Source organism: Passer domesticus, chromosome 3 (assembly GCF_036417665.1).
Source record: "Passer domesticus isolate bPasDom1 chromosome 3, bPasDom1.hap1, whole genome shotgun sequence".
NCBI lineage: Eukaryota > Metazoa > Chordata > Aves > Passeriformes > Passeridae > Passer > Passer domesticus.
In genome coordinates this window covers 121,439,037-121,456,620 of record NC_087476.1, presented here as the reverse complement: position 1 = coordinate 121,456,620, position 17,584 = coordinate 121,439,037, and the positions used below count along the sequence as shown (strand labels likewise).

Genomic DNA, 17,584 nt, shown 5'->3' with positions numbered 1-17,584 from the left:
CTTTGCTTTGTGCTACTGGGTCTCCCCTCACCCTTTTTTTCCAGGCTGAAGAAGCCCAGCTCCCTCAGCCCCTTCTCCACATTGAAGATGGGCTCTGTTGGACCTGCACCGGGTTTTCCACATTTTCTTGCAGTGATGGAGCAAACCCCAGGCATGGTGTGCCAGATGCAGCTCTGAGTGACCAGCAGAGAGAAAGAATCACTTCACTGGATGTCCTGGTTGTGCTCCTTTTGATCCAGCCTAGTGTGCAGTTAGCTTTTGTCACTACCAGGCCACACTGCTGACCTGAAACCCAAGCAAATTTTTCTATGGATTGCAGCAAGGCTGAAATACCAGACTGAACATCTAATAAAGGAGTCATCAAACAGGGAACAGTGGCAACAAAACAGCAAGCACAAGCTTACAACAGCTCCTGATAGCATGTGTGGGAGAAAAGCTGTGAGCAGAGGCACCCACCCTGCTGAAACAGCTGCTTTTTACTGCCTGCCCGAGTTCCTGAGGCAGCCTTCACCTGGCTCCTTGCAGAAGGGAGGTGGGAAGAGTTCAGCTTTCCCAGGGCACAGCTTGCAAGAAGATAGGAAGGGTATTTCTAAAAAAAAAAATAAAAATTTAATGTGTTATTTGACATAACAGTGATGAGGCAGGAACCCTCCCCTACTCAAGCACAGGATTTAGCAAACAAACTTCAGCAGAGCCAGCCCCTGCTGTGTTTGTTACTCCTGCAATTTATTAAAACCACATTGCAATCTGGGCACTACCAGCACCTGATGAAATGGTGAAGCTGCATCTACTCCCAAAGTAGTTAATATTCATTAAGAATCTGATTTAAGGATTTAGATATTTGTCTCTTACATACATGCACACACTAAAAAACCAGAAGTGACCCTGCTGCACAAGCAGAAGGAGTTAAAAGAATCTGACTTTTTGGTCTCTTACATCAGTTTGTTTTGAACACCAGAGCTAGCTAGAACATCAAAACACACATAGGAACTGTTTATTCTACGTGCTAGAGTTACAGCCCTGCTTTTAACCCACCAGCAGCTCGCCGTGCCCGGCCATTCTACTGGAATCACTTCCAAATTCAACCCCAGCAGCTCCAGTGCTATCTTCAATTACAGTCACTCTGCAGAGGCCAATCCCCCAGAGCAACACCAACAAACTGAATTAAACAAAGCACTGTTACCACCCTCACTCAGATGTTAACAGGATGCAGTTCCTTTTAGGCACGATAAAAAGGAAGAGAGACCATTCACATTCCAGCTCTCCAAGCCTTAAATCCTGCAGAAGTTTTCCCAAGAAACTTAACAGAGGAAGAATTAAGTGCAGTATTACATCACACAGGGTCTGATTTGGCACCACACCACCTTGCATCCACGGGGATTCTGCCCAAAACACAACCGTGTACATGAATACAAGATTTTCCCAGCTGCCCCAGAGACAAAGTAAAGAAAACACATAACACACCCCCACAAAATGAAGACTGAGGAACTGGAATCCCCACAGCACCTCTAGAGCTGGTCAGGCAATCAGAACAGAGTAAGTATGTGTAATTGTATTTATTTATTCGAGTGTGTTATGGTTTCCATTGCACTGGCAATCTTTTGGGGATGACTACAGATGCCTAGCTTTAAACTGCTGCATTCCACAGAAGGTATGGATTAAAAAGACCCTATGGAAAAAAAATACAGGTTTTGAGCCCCATCCAGCAGCCATGTGGCTGAGCACACGATCTGTAAAGTTAGAAAGCCAACAAAGGCTTCAAAAACATAAAGTGTCCTTCTCATGACTTATTAGAACAGCACAGCTCCTGCCTGCTAGATACAAACTTCACACCAGTGGTAATTTAGCCGCTGCTCCCCAGCAGTCTACACACCTCAAAACTCTACTTTTCCTTTTAAAGCTTTAAAGCAAAAGTGCTTAAGAATCCCTGCCATAGCACAGGTAAACACCACATCAACAAAGCTATAGAGAAAGTTTCCTCTGGAAATCACACAGAGGGCATTCCACAAATCAAAAGTATCACTCCTACAACAAGTTTCACTGACCAGCGTAATGCCATCCCAAAAACAAAGTAACTGCTCGAATTGAAGTGATGAAAAAGAAAGTTTGTTCCTAGAAGGGCATTTAAATACTTCCTAATAGTTGCCTCCTCATAGAAGTGAGTCATAAGTTTCTACAGCTATGGCTTTTTCAAATGAGGAGGCAAGACTGAAGGAATGCATCTGTAGGTACATTCAGTGGCAGGAGCTTTTCCACGTGGAGGTTGGCGAGCACGTTCTCTGCTCCTTCAGGCAGCGACGAGAGGAGCAACCACAGCGTGCTGAGCTTGTGCCACCACAGGAAAGCCCCAAAAGCCCCAAGCTCACCCCTGGTTACCTCCCATGCCTCACACAGCCCAGACTCGGATAAACCTAAAGCCAGCCTTGCCTGAAGCACGCTTCGGAGGGCAGCTGCAGGAGCTGGACACACATCGTAAAGGAGGGGACACACACCTCAATCAGTCTGCACAGGCTCTGCTGGAGAGCACAGCGCTGCTGCGGTAAGGGACGGCAAGCACCCACCGAGGGCTGCTGCTGCTCACGGGGCCCGTTCTGCAGCTGAGATGTGCCCCACTCCCTGCCGGAGAGGGACCCGTGGGGTACTGCCCGCCATTTCCACACAGCGGCTGCCCCATCTCCCTCAGAAACAGCGCCTCAGCGCGAACAGGACGGAGCTGGAACCCCTTCCCCTCAGGGGCCAACTGCACGAACCTCCTCCCCTCACGGGCCGGCACCCCCGAGTCCCTTCCCCTCACGGGGCAGAGATCCCCGAGTCCCTTCCCCTCACGGGGCAGAGATCCCCAAACCCCTTCCCCTCAGGGGGCAGAGATCCCCAAACCCCTCCACCTCACGGGGCAGAGACCCCAGGCCCCTTCCCCTCACGGGGCAGAGACCCCAAACCCCTCCACCTCACGGGGCAGAGACCCCAGGCCCCTTCCCCTCACAGGGTCCGGCCCCTCACGGGGCGCTCGCGCCATGGCGCCTCAGGCGCGCGCCCGGGGGCGCCCAACGGCCGCGCCTTTCCCGCCCCCTCCCGCCGCAGCCCCGAAAGCCGCGCTCAGGCGCGCGCGTCACGCCGCCGCCGCCGCCGGCCAATGAGAGCGCGGCCAGCCCTGCGCCCGCGCTTTGCGGACAGGGAGGCGGGGCCTCTCTGAGTGACAGCGCGGCTCGGCCTATCGGGGAGAGGCGGCCCCCCCCCTTAGCGCGCAAAGCGCTGCTGGAGAGGGGGCGGGTCCCCTCTGCTCGCCCCCCCCGCCGCCGCTCGCTCCCCCCGCCCATCCGAGGCGCGCAGCGGATTGACAGCCCGCCAGACCAATCGGCGCGGCGGCCGCCTTCGCGGCGGCACATCGCGGGGCCAATGGGCGCGGCGGATGGGCGGGGCCCCCGAGGTTTCCAAACGCTCCGCGGCGCCATGGGCTGAAAACTAAACCGAGATGGAATCTCCCAGTCTGAACCGGTTTGAGCCGGTTCCGAGCCTGTGGCATTAGGAGGGGGAGACGCGCCGCGCTCAGTCCCCGTCGCCGCCGCCGCGTGTGTGACCTGCTCGTAGGGGACCCGTAGCTGAGGGGGCGAAGTTTAGTGCGAGCCGCGGGGGGGGCGGCGGGAATGGGGGCGAACTGAGCGCCGGGCGGGGAGGGCGGCAGCCGCAGGGGCAGCGAGAGCCGGCGGGGCCGGGCCTGGGCGGCGCGGGAGGCGCAGCCGGCTAGATCCCCCCGCACCAGCGAGGCCGGAGCGCCGCGCCGGCCGCTTTCCCGGGGCTGAGGGGAAGGCGCGGAGCCGAGCGCGGAGCCCCGGGGGCCGCTGCGGGCGCCTGGTGCAGCCAGGCCGGGCACGCTGCGAGGGGAGGAGTGGCGCCACTAACCCCGACCCACCGCCGAGGAGGGAGCGCTCGCCTTTCCCCCCACCTCCTGCCCTGCTGGTTTTTTTCCCTCCTTCCGTGCTGATTTTTTTTCCCCCCTCCTTCCGTGGTCTTTTTTTTTTCCCTTCTTCTTTTTTTGGGAGGGGGTTATTTTTGGTGGTCTTTTTTTATTTTCTTTTTTTTTTTTTTTTTTTTTTTCCTCGTGGCGTGTGGTGGTTAGAAACTTGGCTCGCTCGCCCCTACTTTCTGAAGGAAGAGGCTGTGAGAAACCCCTAGGTAAGCCAGGGTTGTGGGGGGGTCGCGATGGGCAAGGTGGAGGGGGCAGAGGGGGGGTATTTTGGGGGGCAGAACGGGGGGATGCCCCCGTGCAGGGGGCCCCAGAGCCTGGCCTGTGCCGGGAGGGATGTGATGGAGCCCGTGGAGAAGCCCTGAGGGGCGGGGGTGCGCTCGGATGGGGTTCGGGGTGCGAGCATCCCCGGCCCGGCCGAGCGCAGCCGCGGATGCTGCGGGGGATGCTCCTCGTTGGGAGGGGGCCGGGCAGGCTGGGATCGGGCACGGGCAAACCCGGCGACATAATCTGCAAATTATTAGGAGTGGAAGTTTCCAGAAATATTTTTTTTTTTGTGTGTGTGTGCGTGTGTGTCTGTGCAGCAGTATTGAAACGTCCGCCTGGATCACGTGGGGAGCCCTGTATAGAGCGCAGGGCTGGAGCCCAGGGGAGGAGGAGGAGGAGGAGGAGGAGGGAGGGGCTGCGGGGCCACCGCGCTCCGCAGGGCCCCGGCCCGCCCGACCCACCGCCCGGGCCCGCTCCCCGCCGGGAGCCGGGCCGAGCCGGGGCGCTGCCCGCCCGGGAGCCGGGGCGCTGCGGCAGCCGCCGCGGAAGGGCCGCCGCGCCGGGTGGGTGTGAGTTATTTCCAGCCGAAAAGCAGCGCTCCGAGGTGTCGGGCGGATGCCGCCCGATCCGTCTCGGCCTTCTCCTTCACGTGTGTGAGGGAGCGAGGGGAAGGGGCGGTTTCGTTGCCATTGCTGGCGTGTGCGGTGTGATGCCGACGCGTTTGTGGTGCGCTGCGTTTCAGAGGCGCTCGCCCCTCCTGGGTGGGATTTACAAGTGATGCAGCTAATTCCTTGGAAGAGGGAGGCACTTCATTTGCATTGCGTGCTTGGAAATGGGGCACGGTGACTCTCTCCCAGGGTGGGTTTGCTATTTTTTTAGTCCCCAATGAGCTTTAAATATCTGGGTTAAAGGTGCTGTAGGATTCATGGTAAATGCTCAACGTTTCTTACTACTAAGTGCCTGCTGTTATTCCATGCCAAAATGAATCGGGTCTGCCACAACAGGCTAACTGTTGTGTTAAAGGTCCAGGGTCATCGAGAGTTGGGATAACTGTGTAAACAGTGCTGGAAATGCAGTTCTTTTGACCTTCGGTAGATGTCACATTCTTGCTGTGTTGTGGTTCAGATTTTTTTTTCTCTCGTTTGGTTTTTATTTATTTATTTTTTAACTTTTTTTTTTCTTTTGTTTCCGTTTATTGAGGGACTGATCAGTGGTGGTTCTTGGAGCCGAGGCTCAAATCCGCTCCGGAGTTGAGGCATGGTGGGGGAGGGAGAAGTGTAGGAGTAGAGCAAATCAGAGATTATGAGCTTCATGTGGGTGCAGGGTTAGGAGGGGGAGATGGAGCTGCTCGCAGGTGCTGCTGGCCACGGGGCCGCCATTTCTGCGTTTCGGCTGCCGAGGTAGGTAGGTCATTTCCAAGATAATGCTGGGAGTGGCGAAGGGCCCTATTCAAAACATTTCCTTTCTGCTTCCATGTGTTGAATAACTTCTCTCGGTCACGCTGCTCCTCCTGAGAGCCACGGAGAGAGGCTCAGGTCTGCAGGGAATGGCCCTGCCTGCGGAGCGGCTGGTGCACCGCATTTGTTGTAGTTGGGAGCCGCTTTCCCGGCCCGGCCGTGGAGGCAGATGTGGACAAAGGGGCGTGCCTGGGAGCACTAACTGCTCTGAGCCTCTCGGTGGGTGCAGCTTCCTTCCAGCGGTGCTGCTCGCAGCTCCTCGTGTGCCAGGTGACATTTGCTGCGTCCTCCCGAGCCAAAAGGGTGACATGAAGAATGAAGCCAGCCTTTTCTGCTGCTGTGCTTCTCGCTTAACATCACAATTTTGAAAGCATTAGGAGTTGAAGGAGGGAAGAATAGACGTGGAGTGTTAATTTTAATTTATTTGGTTCCCTACTTGATGTTTATTTTCTCCTGATTTTACAAGAACATGTTGTAAAAAGATTTGACTGGATGTTGAGATGAAGCCCTTAAAATGGTTGCATTAGTGTAGTAATACTGATTAAACTAATTTTTCTAGTTGAAAATGCAATTGGAATAATTGGGTTTGAAGCTATTTTTATATACAGAAGTAACAGAAATTCCTTGACACTACTTTCAAATACACATTGCCAAACAAAAGATTTTCCTTGTCTGGATGCTGCAGTAAAACTTTCACTTAATTAGTAATTACTAGGGTTGAGGCACAGGTTTGTCTTGCTCCTTACTTTTGAGCATGACTTGAATACATAAAGCATAAAACAAATTCTTCCTTACACATGGAGCTATTTAGTGAGAGCACATCCGACTTGATGGGGTGTGTTCCTGGAAGAGTTTCAGGTTGTATCTTTCTGAGTATGCAGATGGCTCTGCTGTAACTTTTTGATGGATCTTGCACTTCCCAGCCTTCTGGCCGTCTGTGAAGTGAGCAGTTTTGTGTGAGACCCGTAGCTTTACAGGGTTTGGAAAGGAGGGCGGGTGGCACAGAGGTGCTGTACTTGGCAGGGTGGGAATATGTGTTAAGAGTTGCCATTTTTTGTGAGAACAGGGCAATAGACTTGATTAGGTGTTTCAACGTGGGGGAAAGGGTGGTGTGAAAAAGGTGGAGTGTAACTTGCCATCAAAAATTCCGTGGCTTCTGGCTTGTTTTCCTGCTTTTCACAAATGTTTTTATCTTGCACCAGTCTCTGGCTGGTAAAGAATCTCACACACCCCACCTGACTCCCTTTGCATAATATCAAGGCTGCTCTATCTAGGACAAAGAGTTAATGCCTGTGTCCCTGGCTTTAGGGGACCTGAAACCTCCAGTAGAATTCCATTTCAGTTTGGAGTGATCCCACATGGCACACAGAGTAACCTGCTGATTTAACAGTCCTCTACTACATGATCTCAAAGTGCCTTCAGTCAACTTACTTTCAGTGGTAATTTTTTTACTTGGATGTGGTTAACTTGTAAGGTGGTTTTCTTTTTTTTCCCCAACTATTTGAAAAATGCCCTGTGGCTAATTTCTTGCTGTGTGCGTGGATCACGTTTCACCTCCATACCCAAGTGTTTAAAAGCTTTTGGAACTGAATCTTCTGAATGTGCTTGTTGGCCTTGGGAACTCGATACTGGCTGAGATTGCCAGTGTGGGTTTTGGTTGTAGTGACACGAGGCTTTTCGACCAGCAGACATGATAGCTGCTGTGAAATAAGCCCCAGGGTGCTGGTAACACAGCCCATTCTCTGCTCACACTCTTACTGTGTGTTCTACCTGTTGAAGACCTGTTAAGCTGGAGTGGTGGTGGGTGAATTGTTCAGGGGAAAAAGAAAAGTTTGTCCTGGTATGTGCCCCACAATCAAAGCAGTGTTATCTACTGCTGCTAACATAAGCATCTTGTTTCAATGAGATAAATGAGCTAAGTTGAATCACTTGCTTTGCAGCTGCATCTGATAATAATTTCTTACTAATTGATCAAGTTTTTAAAATTTATTTTGCAGTAATCTATGCCAGCAATTATGACAATGTTAGCAGACCATGCAGCTCGTCAGCTGCTGGATTTTAACCAGAAACTGGATATCAATCTCTTGGACAATGTGGTGAACTGCTTGTACCATGGAGAAGGTGCGCAGGTAAGGTGGACTTGGAACATACATTTATTGACCATGTTTAACCTTCCAGCAAATCAGCTGAGCAAAATCAATTCACTTCAGGAACAATTAGTAATATTAGTGAATTTACTGAGCTAGTGACTGGAATATTACTGGCAGTCACATGAAATGTGAATTCCCATTGAACTGACTCTTGGAGAAACGTTGATTTGGTGTGTGTTCATGTCTAGCTTGCCTTGTGATGTTGAGAATTATTAGGAAATATGGTTTGGGAAGGTCACTTGGTGCAGCTCACTTTTTCTGACTTAGTTCTTCAGGGAGGCCTGAGCTACCTGTTACTTGTTATCATGGACAGGATTGTGAAACCATAAATGTAATATTTGCTTCAGTGAAGAATTGTATTCACAAGAAAAATGTTGGTGATGCTATTATTGTGTTTGTATTTATAAAGAAGCATGTCATGCATATTTAATAGAAGAGTTTGTTCCTTTCTTGTGTCTGGGCTTTATTTTCCATTACAGTTTGCACAGGTTCTTCTTGCATTTTTTCCTTTGGACTTAGTGGAGATTGTGAAATATTAAGTTGAAATGGAAGGACTGTGCATTTGTGTGTTTGCCTTGAAAGTGAATCTTGTATTGCTTTTTTTTTTTTTTAAATCTGTTTTTTGAACTTCTTTGGAAACGAGACTTAAATGTTCAGAGCAAGTATTGCTACAAAGGGTGTTGGCATAGTTCCTCTCCTGGCAGATTTTAATTGTTCAGGCTCAACAAATTGGGAGTTTCAGTGTCAGGCATCTCTTACTAAGATAGTCTTGCACAACAATAAGTGAGTTAAATGGGACAAAGTAGCTGATGCTTTTCTATTCTTTCCAGCTGTTAGAATAAACAATGATATACTTGCATATACTTGCTTTGTGTATCTCTTTGGGGGAAAGAAAAGAAAAAGCTTTTGTAAAGATTACTATTGTGAATTCCAATAGGTTTTGAAATACCTTGTTGTTTTTTTAAATATTTGTATTTTGAGTGTCCTAAATTCAAATAGTTACTTGTGGTTTTTTAAGTGCCTAAGAATGACAGAAAACTCCTTGTAGCTTTTGCCTTAGAAGTATGGACATCTGTAGCACTTTCTTTGTGCTCTTTTACTGCCCTGCAAAACAGGTGATGCTTATAATGTTGTTTGATTTGAAAAAAGTTGAAAATTTGGGAGGGTTTGTAGGGAAAAAGAAAGGATTAACACTAAATACAATGATCAAATTGCCATTGTTCTGGCATTGTGAGAAGTTGCTTCACTTAAACAGCTGGCAAGACTCTCCAGTATTCAGAAAGTCAGTGCAATAAGATGCAAAAATTCAAGAGGTGGTATTTAACTGGCAAAAGTAAATTATGATATAAACTTGTTTAAATACATGTACTCTACATGTGTCACCTCAGTGAAACTTTGATCAGTTATTTTAATACCTTTCCAAACTGGAGACATTTCAGGGAGTTGGTGCTTTCCCCTCTTCCAATGAGTTAAAAAAAATTGCAGGAAAAAATGGTTCTCAGTGGAGTCTGACAGCTCAAGTCCTTTACTAAAGGGTGAAAGGAATAATAGGAGTTGAGGAAACTGAATATTAAAATTGAGAGATTACCAGTGGTTTTCCTGGAATGGGTCAGGGTAATGTCAGGGTAAAACAGGTTTAGAATGCAACCTGAATGGCCTGTGCTGAACTTGCTTTCAGATTCACCTGCCTCCTCCTTCTGCTTAGTTCTTATCTCTGCTTGCAAAACTGTTATCTGCTGATCTGTATTAGGCAAGAAAGAAGCTATTTTTTGTCCTGGAGATTTGAATTTTTTTCTCTCAGCTTTTTTGGGTATAGTTCTCTGAAAAGAAAGAATGTCCCCACCCCAGTGCAACACATGACTAAGGAGATTTCATGCAACTCATAGATGTTTACCTGGGCTCATCCCAGCCTCTTAATTCCATTGATTTGTTAGATCTTCACAGAAGATAATTTGCAAAATAGTCCAGAAAGATTATTTGCAAATTCCTTTTTGGTACCAGCAACATGATAAAGCTTTGTTCTTGGTTAACCATTATTACTAAATTTATACTGCTTATGAAACGACAGGGTTTGATGTCCAGAAAAGGGGTTAGTGGGTATGAGAGCAAACTCTCAGCACTGGGAGAAGGATATGGACTGTGTTTTGTTGGTGATGAAATTTGATCCTGGGAGATGTCACCAGTATTAGAAGCAAACAGGAGGCCAATATAAAAACACACTTGCAGATTGACATACAGCTATTCCTTCCCTTTTAAAACTAAAGTGTATTAAAAGTGCTGGATTTTCTGTTTGTGTTTTTTTTTTTAACTCTGATGTCACACTGTAACAATAGCGCTGTACTGGTTGTGGTCTTAAACAGAATATTTATGTGGTACTTGTCCATATCAGATCTGCAGGTACTTGCTGGTCCAGTTGCTCCACTGTGCTCAATTATATCAAGTAGGGGTGTTGTACAGATAGTTCAGACATCCTTGCCCTTTTCTATTGAGACCTCCCATTTTATTTTGTAAGTCACATGCCAAATTTGTCAGTTTGTTGTATTTTATATATACATAGATCTGGGGTCTCGATTGGGTTTCTAAGTTGGTGAAAATGCAAGTTTTTTTACACCAGTTGCTGATTAGCTCAAGTATGCACTTGGATGAGACTAGAAAGCTGCAAGGCTGTAGTGAGTTGTTGAAGTTACTCCTAAAGCAAAGCTTTAACTGCTCTGTAACTCTTTCCAATAGGCTCTACAGTGCAGTGGAAGAATGAATTGTGTTAATTGTGTTGTAAAATGTCCACCTTGTTGGTGAGGCAGTGCTTGCAGGGGGTACAACTTGCAGCAGGATTTGTCAGTACCTGGCACTTCTGGAAATGGCTGACTTTGGCTCCCTAAAAATTCTTGAGCACATGCAGGCTTTTGGAAAGGATAACTAAAATGAATTCAGCTATTTCAACGTGTAATTGCTTCAGATGAGGGTTTCAGGAAACCACAGCATCTAGGACAGTAATTGATAATGTCAGAACCAAGGAAGAGTGAACCATTAGCTGACCAGCTCCCTTCCTCCTGCCAGCAAGTTTTTATTATGGTTTTGTAGGTTGCTAGGTACACCAAGGATCCCTCAGAAGTAGAGATTGGAGACCTCTAATGCTCTGCTCTGTGGTTCTTCAAAATAAACCCAACAGTTCTGCAGCACAAAACAATGTTCCTGTCACTTTGTGTAAGTGTTTCCACTGGAACTAAAAAGTTTGGGTGCCCTAGAACAAAATTTTGTCTAGAAGGCTTTGTGGAAGGGGAGAGAACTTCATTCCCTAGTAGGTTTTCCCCATCATGTGTGCTGTTCTTGCATGTTTGCTGCTGGTCTGGGTTAATCATTCAGGATGGAAGAGTGGAAATGAGAAATCACTGTCCTGCATCAATGGCCTTTTGGAGCTTGGTGTTACTGAACTTCAGCTGGCACAGAACGAGGCTTAAGGGACTTGTGCTGGTTGAGTTCTGCATAACTCTTATCTAAACAATTGGAGTATTACATACTGATGTCTTCAGTTACAGTTAATAACTTCTTAAATAATTTAATACTAAACACTTTTTCCAAATCAAATTTTCTTTCAGCAAAGAATGGCACAAGAAGTGTTGACTCACTTAAAAGAACATCCTGATGCGTGGACAAGAGTTGATACTATTTTGGAGTTCTCTCAGAACATGAATACCAAAGTAAGCAAATTAACTTTTATTTATTTGGTTTTCTCTTTCTTCCATTCATAAACTTTGAGGAAGGTATCTCATTTTTAGCCCTAGACTTTCTTAATTCAAACCATATTTTTTGTCTTGTTGCAAAGATTGCTTTAAGCAAGAACTGTAAATGAAAAAAATACTCAAACCTCCTTTTATATTGCCAAGAGTTTATCCCTCCCCCCCCTTTTTTTTTGTCTTTGAGGATAAGCTAAATTGGATACACAGAATTTTTTTCAAGGCACATACAAGCATTATGCCAGTTCCCAAGATTGGTGTTGTGTCTGTATAAATCTGAGTAATGAAAAGTCTCCTAGAGCCACATTTTCTCCTTGGGTAAGTGCTTGGCTGTGTGTGATCATAATGAAAGCCACATGCATGTAACTGAGGAGAAAATTTGTCCCTAGGTGTCTTAAAGACAAAACAAACCTCATTAGGCCAAGGTTTTGAGCAATCTGTAAAGGTTAAGCACCCCAAAGTTTGCAGTACATCAGTTCTTTGCTACTATGCAGAGCACATTTGCTTTTTACTGCTGTTGGAAATCCATCCATCATGGTAGAGGCTAAAATGGGCAGCGCTCAGGGCTTTTTCTGCAATTTGAAATGCTGTACCTAAGACTTGTGAAGTTTGAGCCAAAAAGATGAGCAAAATGTGTTTTCACTGTCTTAAGCTTGATGATTATTATCTCAAATAACTGACATGCATGTTTTTCTGCTGGATACATACTGTGTTCAAACAGAAAAAAAATGTGTTTGGATGGTTTCTGAAATCATGTGGTATTCATGAAGCAGTTCCTATTTTTTCATTGCTCTCTGAAGTTGAGGGGAAAGCAGTTTAAAGAACTTCCTCAAAGTAATACCTTTAAGCACCTTTAAGTAACAGTGTTTGCCTGTTTGCTTGCCTGGTAAACTTTGCTTTTTATACTGACAGACATTACTAATGTTTAAGTTGATTTATCAACAGTATTTTTAAAAACTCAAATTTGTCTTGTGAAAAATGAGATGATTAGAGGAACAGAAAGAAAGCAACAGGTAAAGAATTCTTCCATTTACATAAATTGCAAATGATTTGGTGCTAAATTTATGCACTATGACATTTGGCTTTTATGCAATCATATTTTTTCTTTAATTAAAGCTGTTAACACTACCTGATATTAATCATAATGTTCCATTATGTTGATTGCTTGTAATAGGAAGAAAAGGGGTGTCTTCCTGTGCAACTGACACAGCTAGGCTTTGACGGCAGGCCTCCACAAGGTCTACCCTTTTGATTCCCTTTAACTGAATTCTGTTCATCAATTGTTTTTTGTTTCTTGGGAGGTGGGAGGGAAAGGGATTCGGTGCATAAAATAAGTAATAAGGGTGCCATAGAAATTTCTACCACAGGGATCATTTCATGCTATATTTTTTTTTTTTGAGTCTTTTGCTGTTGCCTGTCCCTCATCTTCATAACTGGGCAGTGAATTAGTGGTAGACAGTTAGCAAACCAAGAGCAAATTAGTTTCTGAAAAGCTTCTGTCTTACACAGAGATGAGATGTGTTCACATGTGCTGTTGCAGTAGTTGATTACAAGGCAGGACTTTGTAATTGGTATTGGTGACTATTTTGGGAGTGGTGTTCCTCATTGTCAGAGAAATAAGAGTAATTAGAGCCATCAAATCAAATGAAACAAAGTGAAAGACCCCTGGAGGCCCCTTGCAGGATGTTGGGGCTGCTGGAGCCCTTCCAGTGAGGTGTGGCAAGAAGGACGTGCAGGTGAGGGTTGGACAGTGATTTTACTGCAGTGGGGGGGGAAGAGGAGCATTTTTAGGGCTGAGGAAGAAGTGAGCAAGACACTGCAGAGGGCAGAACTGAAGGCACAAAAGGAATAGAAACCTTTGCAGCACGAACAGCTTATGGTCCATGAACCCAAATGAGATGTTTGAGCAGGTAATGAGTGATAGGTGTGGCAGATTGCTAGAGGTGTCTGTCCTTTTCTTTGACTCCAGGAAATTGTCAGTGAGGGAAAAACCCACTGATGATGAGCTCTGTCCTTAGTCAATTGTTAGGTTTTCCATTGAAGTTTCATTTGGTCATCTAGTGTTTATTTAACATGAAAGTAGACTTGCCATTCTGGTGTAAAAGCTGAGTAAGTTCACTTGTGGAAAAAGGTTTAGGAGAAGATGAACATTTCTAATTAGTTAATACCTGAGAAATTAACGTGTGTGTCTGTAGAACACAGAAATTTCACTAGGGTTTAGATGTGCTTCAGGAAAGTTAGCACTGTCTGATATAAATACTCATACATTGTTAGGAGCTTTTCTAAGTATGTTTTGTGTCATGAGCCTGGATCACTTGCAGATGGTGTCTGTAAATTTATAGCAGTGGCTGAAATCAATTCCCATGAAGCATTTGGGTTAAGAATATTTTTGCATGTTTTCCTACATGAAAATTCCCTTGATTTCATTTAGCTTTTATGTCACATACTTAAATAAATTTACAGGTTTAAATCTAGTTGATAAGCTTTTGCTGTTGACCATGGAAGCAATAAAAATACCCTGCCAACTTTCTGTGATTCATAATTTCTCTTGGTGCCCAAGGCTTTGGAAGGGGACAGAATATTTTGCAGATGCAGGATGTGTACCTGGAATCTCCTGGGGACTGGGGTCACATAGGGAAGCAAAGGGATGGAGGTTATGTTAAGATGAGAACAGCAAAACTGCTCTTTCAGTGCAATGTAGCTTGGGACAGTCTACATTGTGTATTTTTAATTAAACTGAAGTCTGGATGATCCCTTTGGTGGAAATGCTAATGATCCTACTTTGTGTAACAACTAACCATTTTAAAGAGGAACTCTTATTCTCAGCCAAACTTGGAACTGTGAAAACTTGAGTTTACCTTTCAGGCATTGATTTTTATTTTTTATTTTTTTTTTCTTCCTAATCCACTGTAGATAAAGTAAATGCAAAACTCCTCATCCCCTTTTCTCTCCTGTCTATTCATGCTAATGGGGTTTTACATATGAAAGTTTTTTGGTTGTACCATGACAAACTTCTTTCCCTGTTACTGTGAGTTGGCAGTAGGGACAAATGGGCAGAGGGAATGGCCATTTGCAACATTAATGGTTTCTGGTAAGAAAATAGGAAGGAATTCCTGAAAGGTAAAATGATTTCCAAGAGCTAATTCACGTTTTTATTGTTCTTTGACTGAGCACAAAAGTTCATCTTTAAATATTAGAAATAGCTGCCATATTGGGGTGGGGATTAAAATTAAATAAACCTGTGGGTTGTCTTGCTGTTCCTAAAGTAACACACCAGTGAAGTTTGGGAAATACTTTCTCTAGAAAGTGCCAGTGTCAGGACATGTGATGCTAAGACAAGATTTTTTTTTTCAGCTCTTAGAGGAACAGTAGGAAGCTTGAGACACCATCCAAGCTGCTAAATATTTTAGGAGCCTGGTTGTGTTAATACTCAAACTTAGGAGCAGTCATTTGTGATACAAATTCATATCTGGCTGCTACTTTTCCAGATAGCCAAAATTGTCTGCCAGAGGGCTTTTCATTATTGTTTTTCCCCCCTCCTGGTGTGAGCATGATCAAACAGCAGGACTTAGTATAGCCAAGAATAAAACAAGCAAATACCATGCATGAAACCTCAGTAAATGGGTGAATAGACATATATTTAATAAAACTGTTAGTTTAAGAATCTTGAAGTCTTAGCTGTTAAGTGTGAATGTCTGATTGAATGAGAGTCCTGCAAGTTAGTTAGTCCTACAGTAATGTACTCACATTTTGCTCTTCTCCAATTTCAGTATTATGGACTGCAAATCTTGGAAAATGTGATAAAAACAAGATGGAAGATTCTTCCAAGGAACCAGTGCGAAGGTAGGGGGGGATTTTTGTCTTTTCCTCAGAACTTTGTGTATTAACTGAGATTTAGAATGTCAGTCTCTTAAGTAACATTATGTCATGTGTTATGGTGTCTTGAATGATGAAACCACATCTTTCACTTCTCTGATAGTGATCTCAGTGGGTTGGTGAGCAGCTGAAACTCTCTAAATTTGTGGAAAAGGTGTCACTGATAGTTCTGAAACATCTGAGCTGAGCCCCTGGCATTGAGGTAGAGGTTTTCATTCCCTGTGCTTGGCATAGGAGGTTTTGATTTCTTCCCCCTCTCAAAGCTGTGCATACAGGCCCCAAGGAGACTCTGTGGCCCACTTGTTACCTTGTGTAGGTTTGTGTTATTATTTTGAAATTGTCAGCAGTTACAATGATTTCAAAATGGAAACACTAAATAAATGCACTGTCTTACCTGTGGATGGTGTCTCATTCTGTTAGGCAGGGAGGTGCTGTGCAGTGGGCTTTCATGAAGTGTATAACCAGGCAGATTGCTGTCAGTGGTGCAGTGTAGGGTGAGCCCCAGTCCCCCATCAATGCAAGGAAGCTGGAAGGCTGTAAATCAGTTCTGTGTTTGGTTTTTGGGTTTTCCCTTTCCCTGTAGCTTGCAGTGTTGCTGACTTTCAGACATTGGCTGCAGCAAATGGAGGTACCCCTGTGGCTGCAGGGTTGGTGCTGTCAAGTCATCACAGCTTTGAGTTCAAAACATTAAGTGCAACCACTTCAAATTCTTCACATTAAATGGTGTCACTCTCCTGTACTTTTTACTAAAAGCTGGTTTTGGAGCTAATTAAAAGTTCCAGATTTCTGTGTTCTGCTGAGAGCTTTTATTAACCATGCTTTAAATTTTTACTGCCAGTTCTTAGGTTCTGAAACGATATCAGTTAAAACAGAATTTGAAGTGTTGATGAAAACAAATGCACAGAGAGGGACTTTTACACTTTTGTGCTTATTCTTCTCAACTTTCCCCCTTCCCTTCCAACCATAGGCTGGCAAAGGGTAGCTGTCTTTGAAAGTAAAACTGAAAGTGAAGTTTCCATTCCTTCTGCTGTTGGAGGTTTCTAGGAACAGCTTCAGCTAAGGCTCAGACACATCTCTGCCCTTTTGAGAAACTAAAAGAGCACCTTAGCTGAAGTTAACTGTTCTTTGTGCTTTTAATTACTGCAGCATCTCAGCTCAGTCATATTTTGTTACATCCCTGACTATGAGCACTTAGTTTCAGCACTTTGTTCTCCTGCAGTTTTTGGCTGTGGGAGCAGAGCAGGAGGAAAAGGAGCTGGGAGTATTGCCCACTGCTGGAGGGAGGTGTAGAACAGATGTCACAGGGATGGACCTAATGTGATAGTTTGGAACTGAGCAGGTGACAAATACAGGATGTAGTTCAGGAATTCAGAGTGTTAAAAGTCATGCTCTTAATGCATAGGAGAGCTGAGAAACGGTGGTGGGATGAGGTTGCTGCTGGCTGTGCTTTGGTCATTTTATCTCCAGCAGTGACAGTGCTGTTGGATTGGTTCCTGCCACCTAAGAAGATGCAGTAACTCCATATGTTACAAGGCAAAATAAAGTTACTGTCTGTAGTTGTGTAATCATCTTGAGGTATCCTATTCTTACTTTTTCTGACTTACATAGTTAGGAAAACTCCGGAGGAAATGAAAAAATCCTTTATAACAACAAAAGTTTGTTGTTTGTTCAGCTTTGAAAACGTTTTCCCTTTGACAGAGGCAAACTAAAATTGTGAAATTGACTTTTATCCTGTTCTAGGGAAACTAGGTTAGTGGCTTTTACTTGTGTGGCAGAAGAGGAACCAAATGTATTTTCTGTGCCATGGCATTTTATCCAGCTTGGCCTCAGCGGTGTAGGAGGCAGAAGCTGTTTCATCTCTAATCCAGTTTGATCTGGTCTGTGGTAGTTGTTTTTTAATTTTTTTTTATTTGGCTGATGATACTGGCTGGTACAAAAGAGCTGCTCCAGAGCTCATTCAGGTGGCTTGATTACCTGGGAGATAGCACTGCTGGTTAAGTTGAGGTTTCCTTGACTCCAGCCATTCTTTGGCTGACAGGATTTTCCTGTTTGAAGTGGAACTGGTGGAATGTGTGTGCAGGAAACTGAAACTCAGTGCACAATGGAATGCTTAGTGACAAAGCAAATCGTGCAGGT

General features: G+C 45.1%; 1 protein-coding gene and 1 long non-coding RNA gene across 23 annotated transcripts in view; one reads left to right on the top strand and one right to left on the bottom strand.

Annotated features, from left to right (window-relative positions):
- The window catches only part of LOC135297767 (uncharacterized), a 64,473-nt gene extending 61,449 nt beyond the window's left edge, over positions 1–3,024 (bottom strand). For 9 of the 18 annotated variants that reach the window (XR_010359688.1, XR_010359697.1, XR_010359693.1 and 6 more), the window contains exon 1: positions 457–2,837. This is a non-coding gene — a long non-coding RNA (uncharacterized LOC135297767). Of the gene's footprint in view, positions 1–456; positions 2,840–2,983 lie in introns of those variants that run through there. The other 9 variants (XR_010359695.1, XR_010359700.1, XR_010359702.1 and 6 more) reach the window with 6 other exon arrangements.
- A 408-nt stretch (positions 3,025–3,432) lies between these two features.
- XPO1 (exportin 1) overlaps positions 3,433–17,584 on the top strand; it is a 33,900-nt gene continuing 19,748 nt past the window's right edge. The window contains exons 1-5 of one of the 5 annotated variants that reach the window (XM_064415653.1): positions 3,433–3,569; positions 4,118–4,173; positions 7,686–7,817; positions 11,435–11,536; positions 15,343–15,415. In XM_064415653.1, the coding sequence (XP_064271723.1) occupies positions 7,692–7,817; positions 11,435–11,536; positions 15,343–15,415 (301 nt within the window). In that variant the 5' untranslated portion in view covers positions 3,433–3,569; positions 4,118–4,173; positions 7,686–7,691. Of the gene's footprint in view, positions 3,585–3,661; positions 4,174–4,773; positions 4,795–7,685; positions 7,818–11,434; positions 11,537–12,746; positions 12,811–15,342; positions 15,416–17,584 lie in introns of those variants that run through there. The other 4 variants (XM_064415654.1, XM_064415652.1, XM_064415655.1 and 1 more) reach the window with 4 other exon arrangements.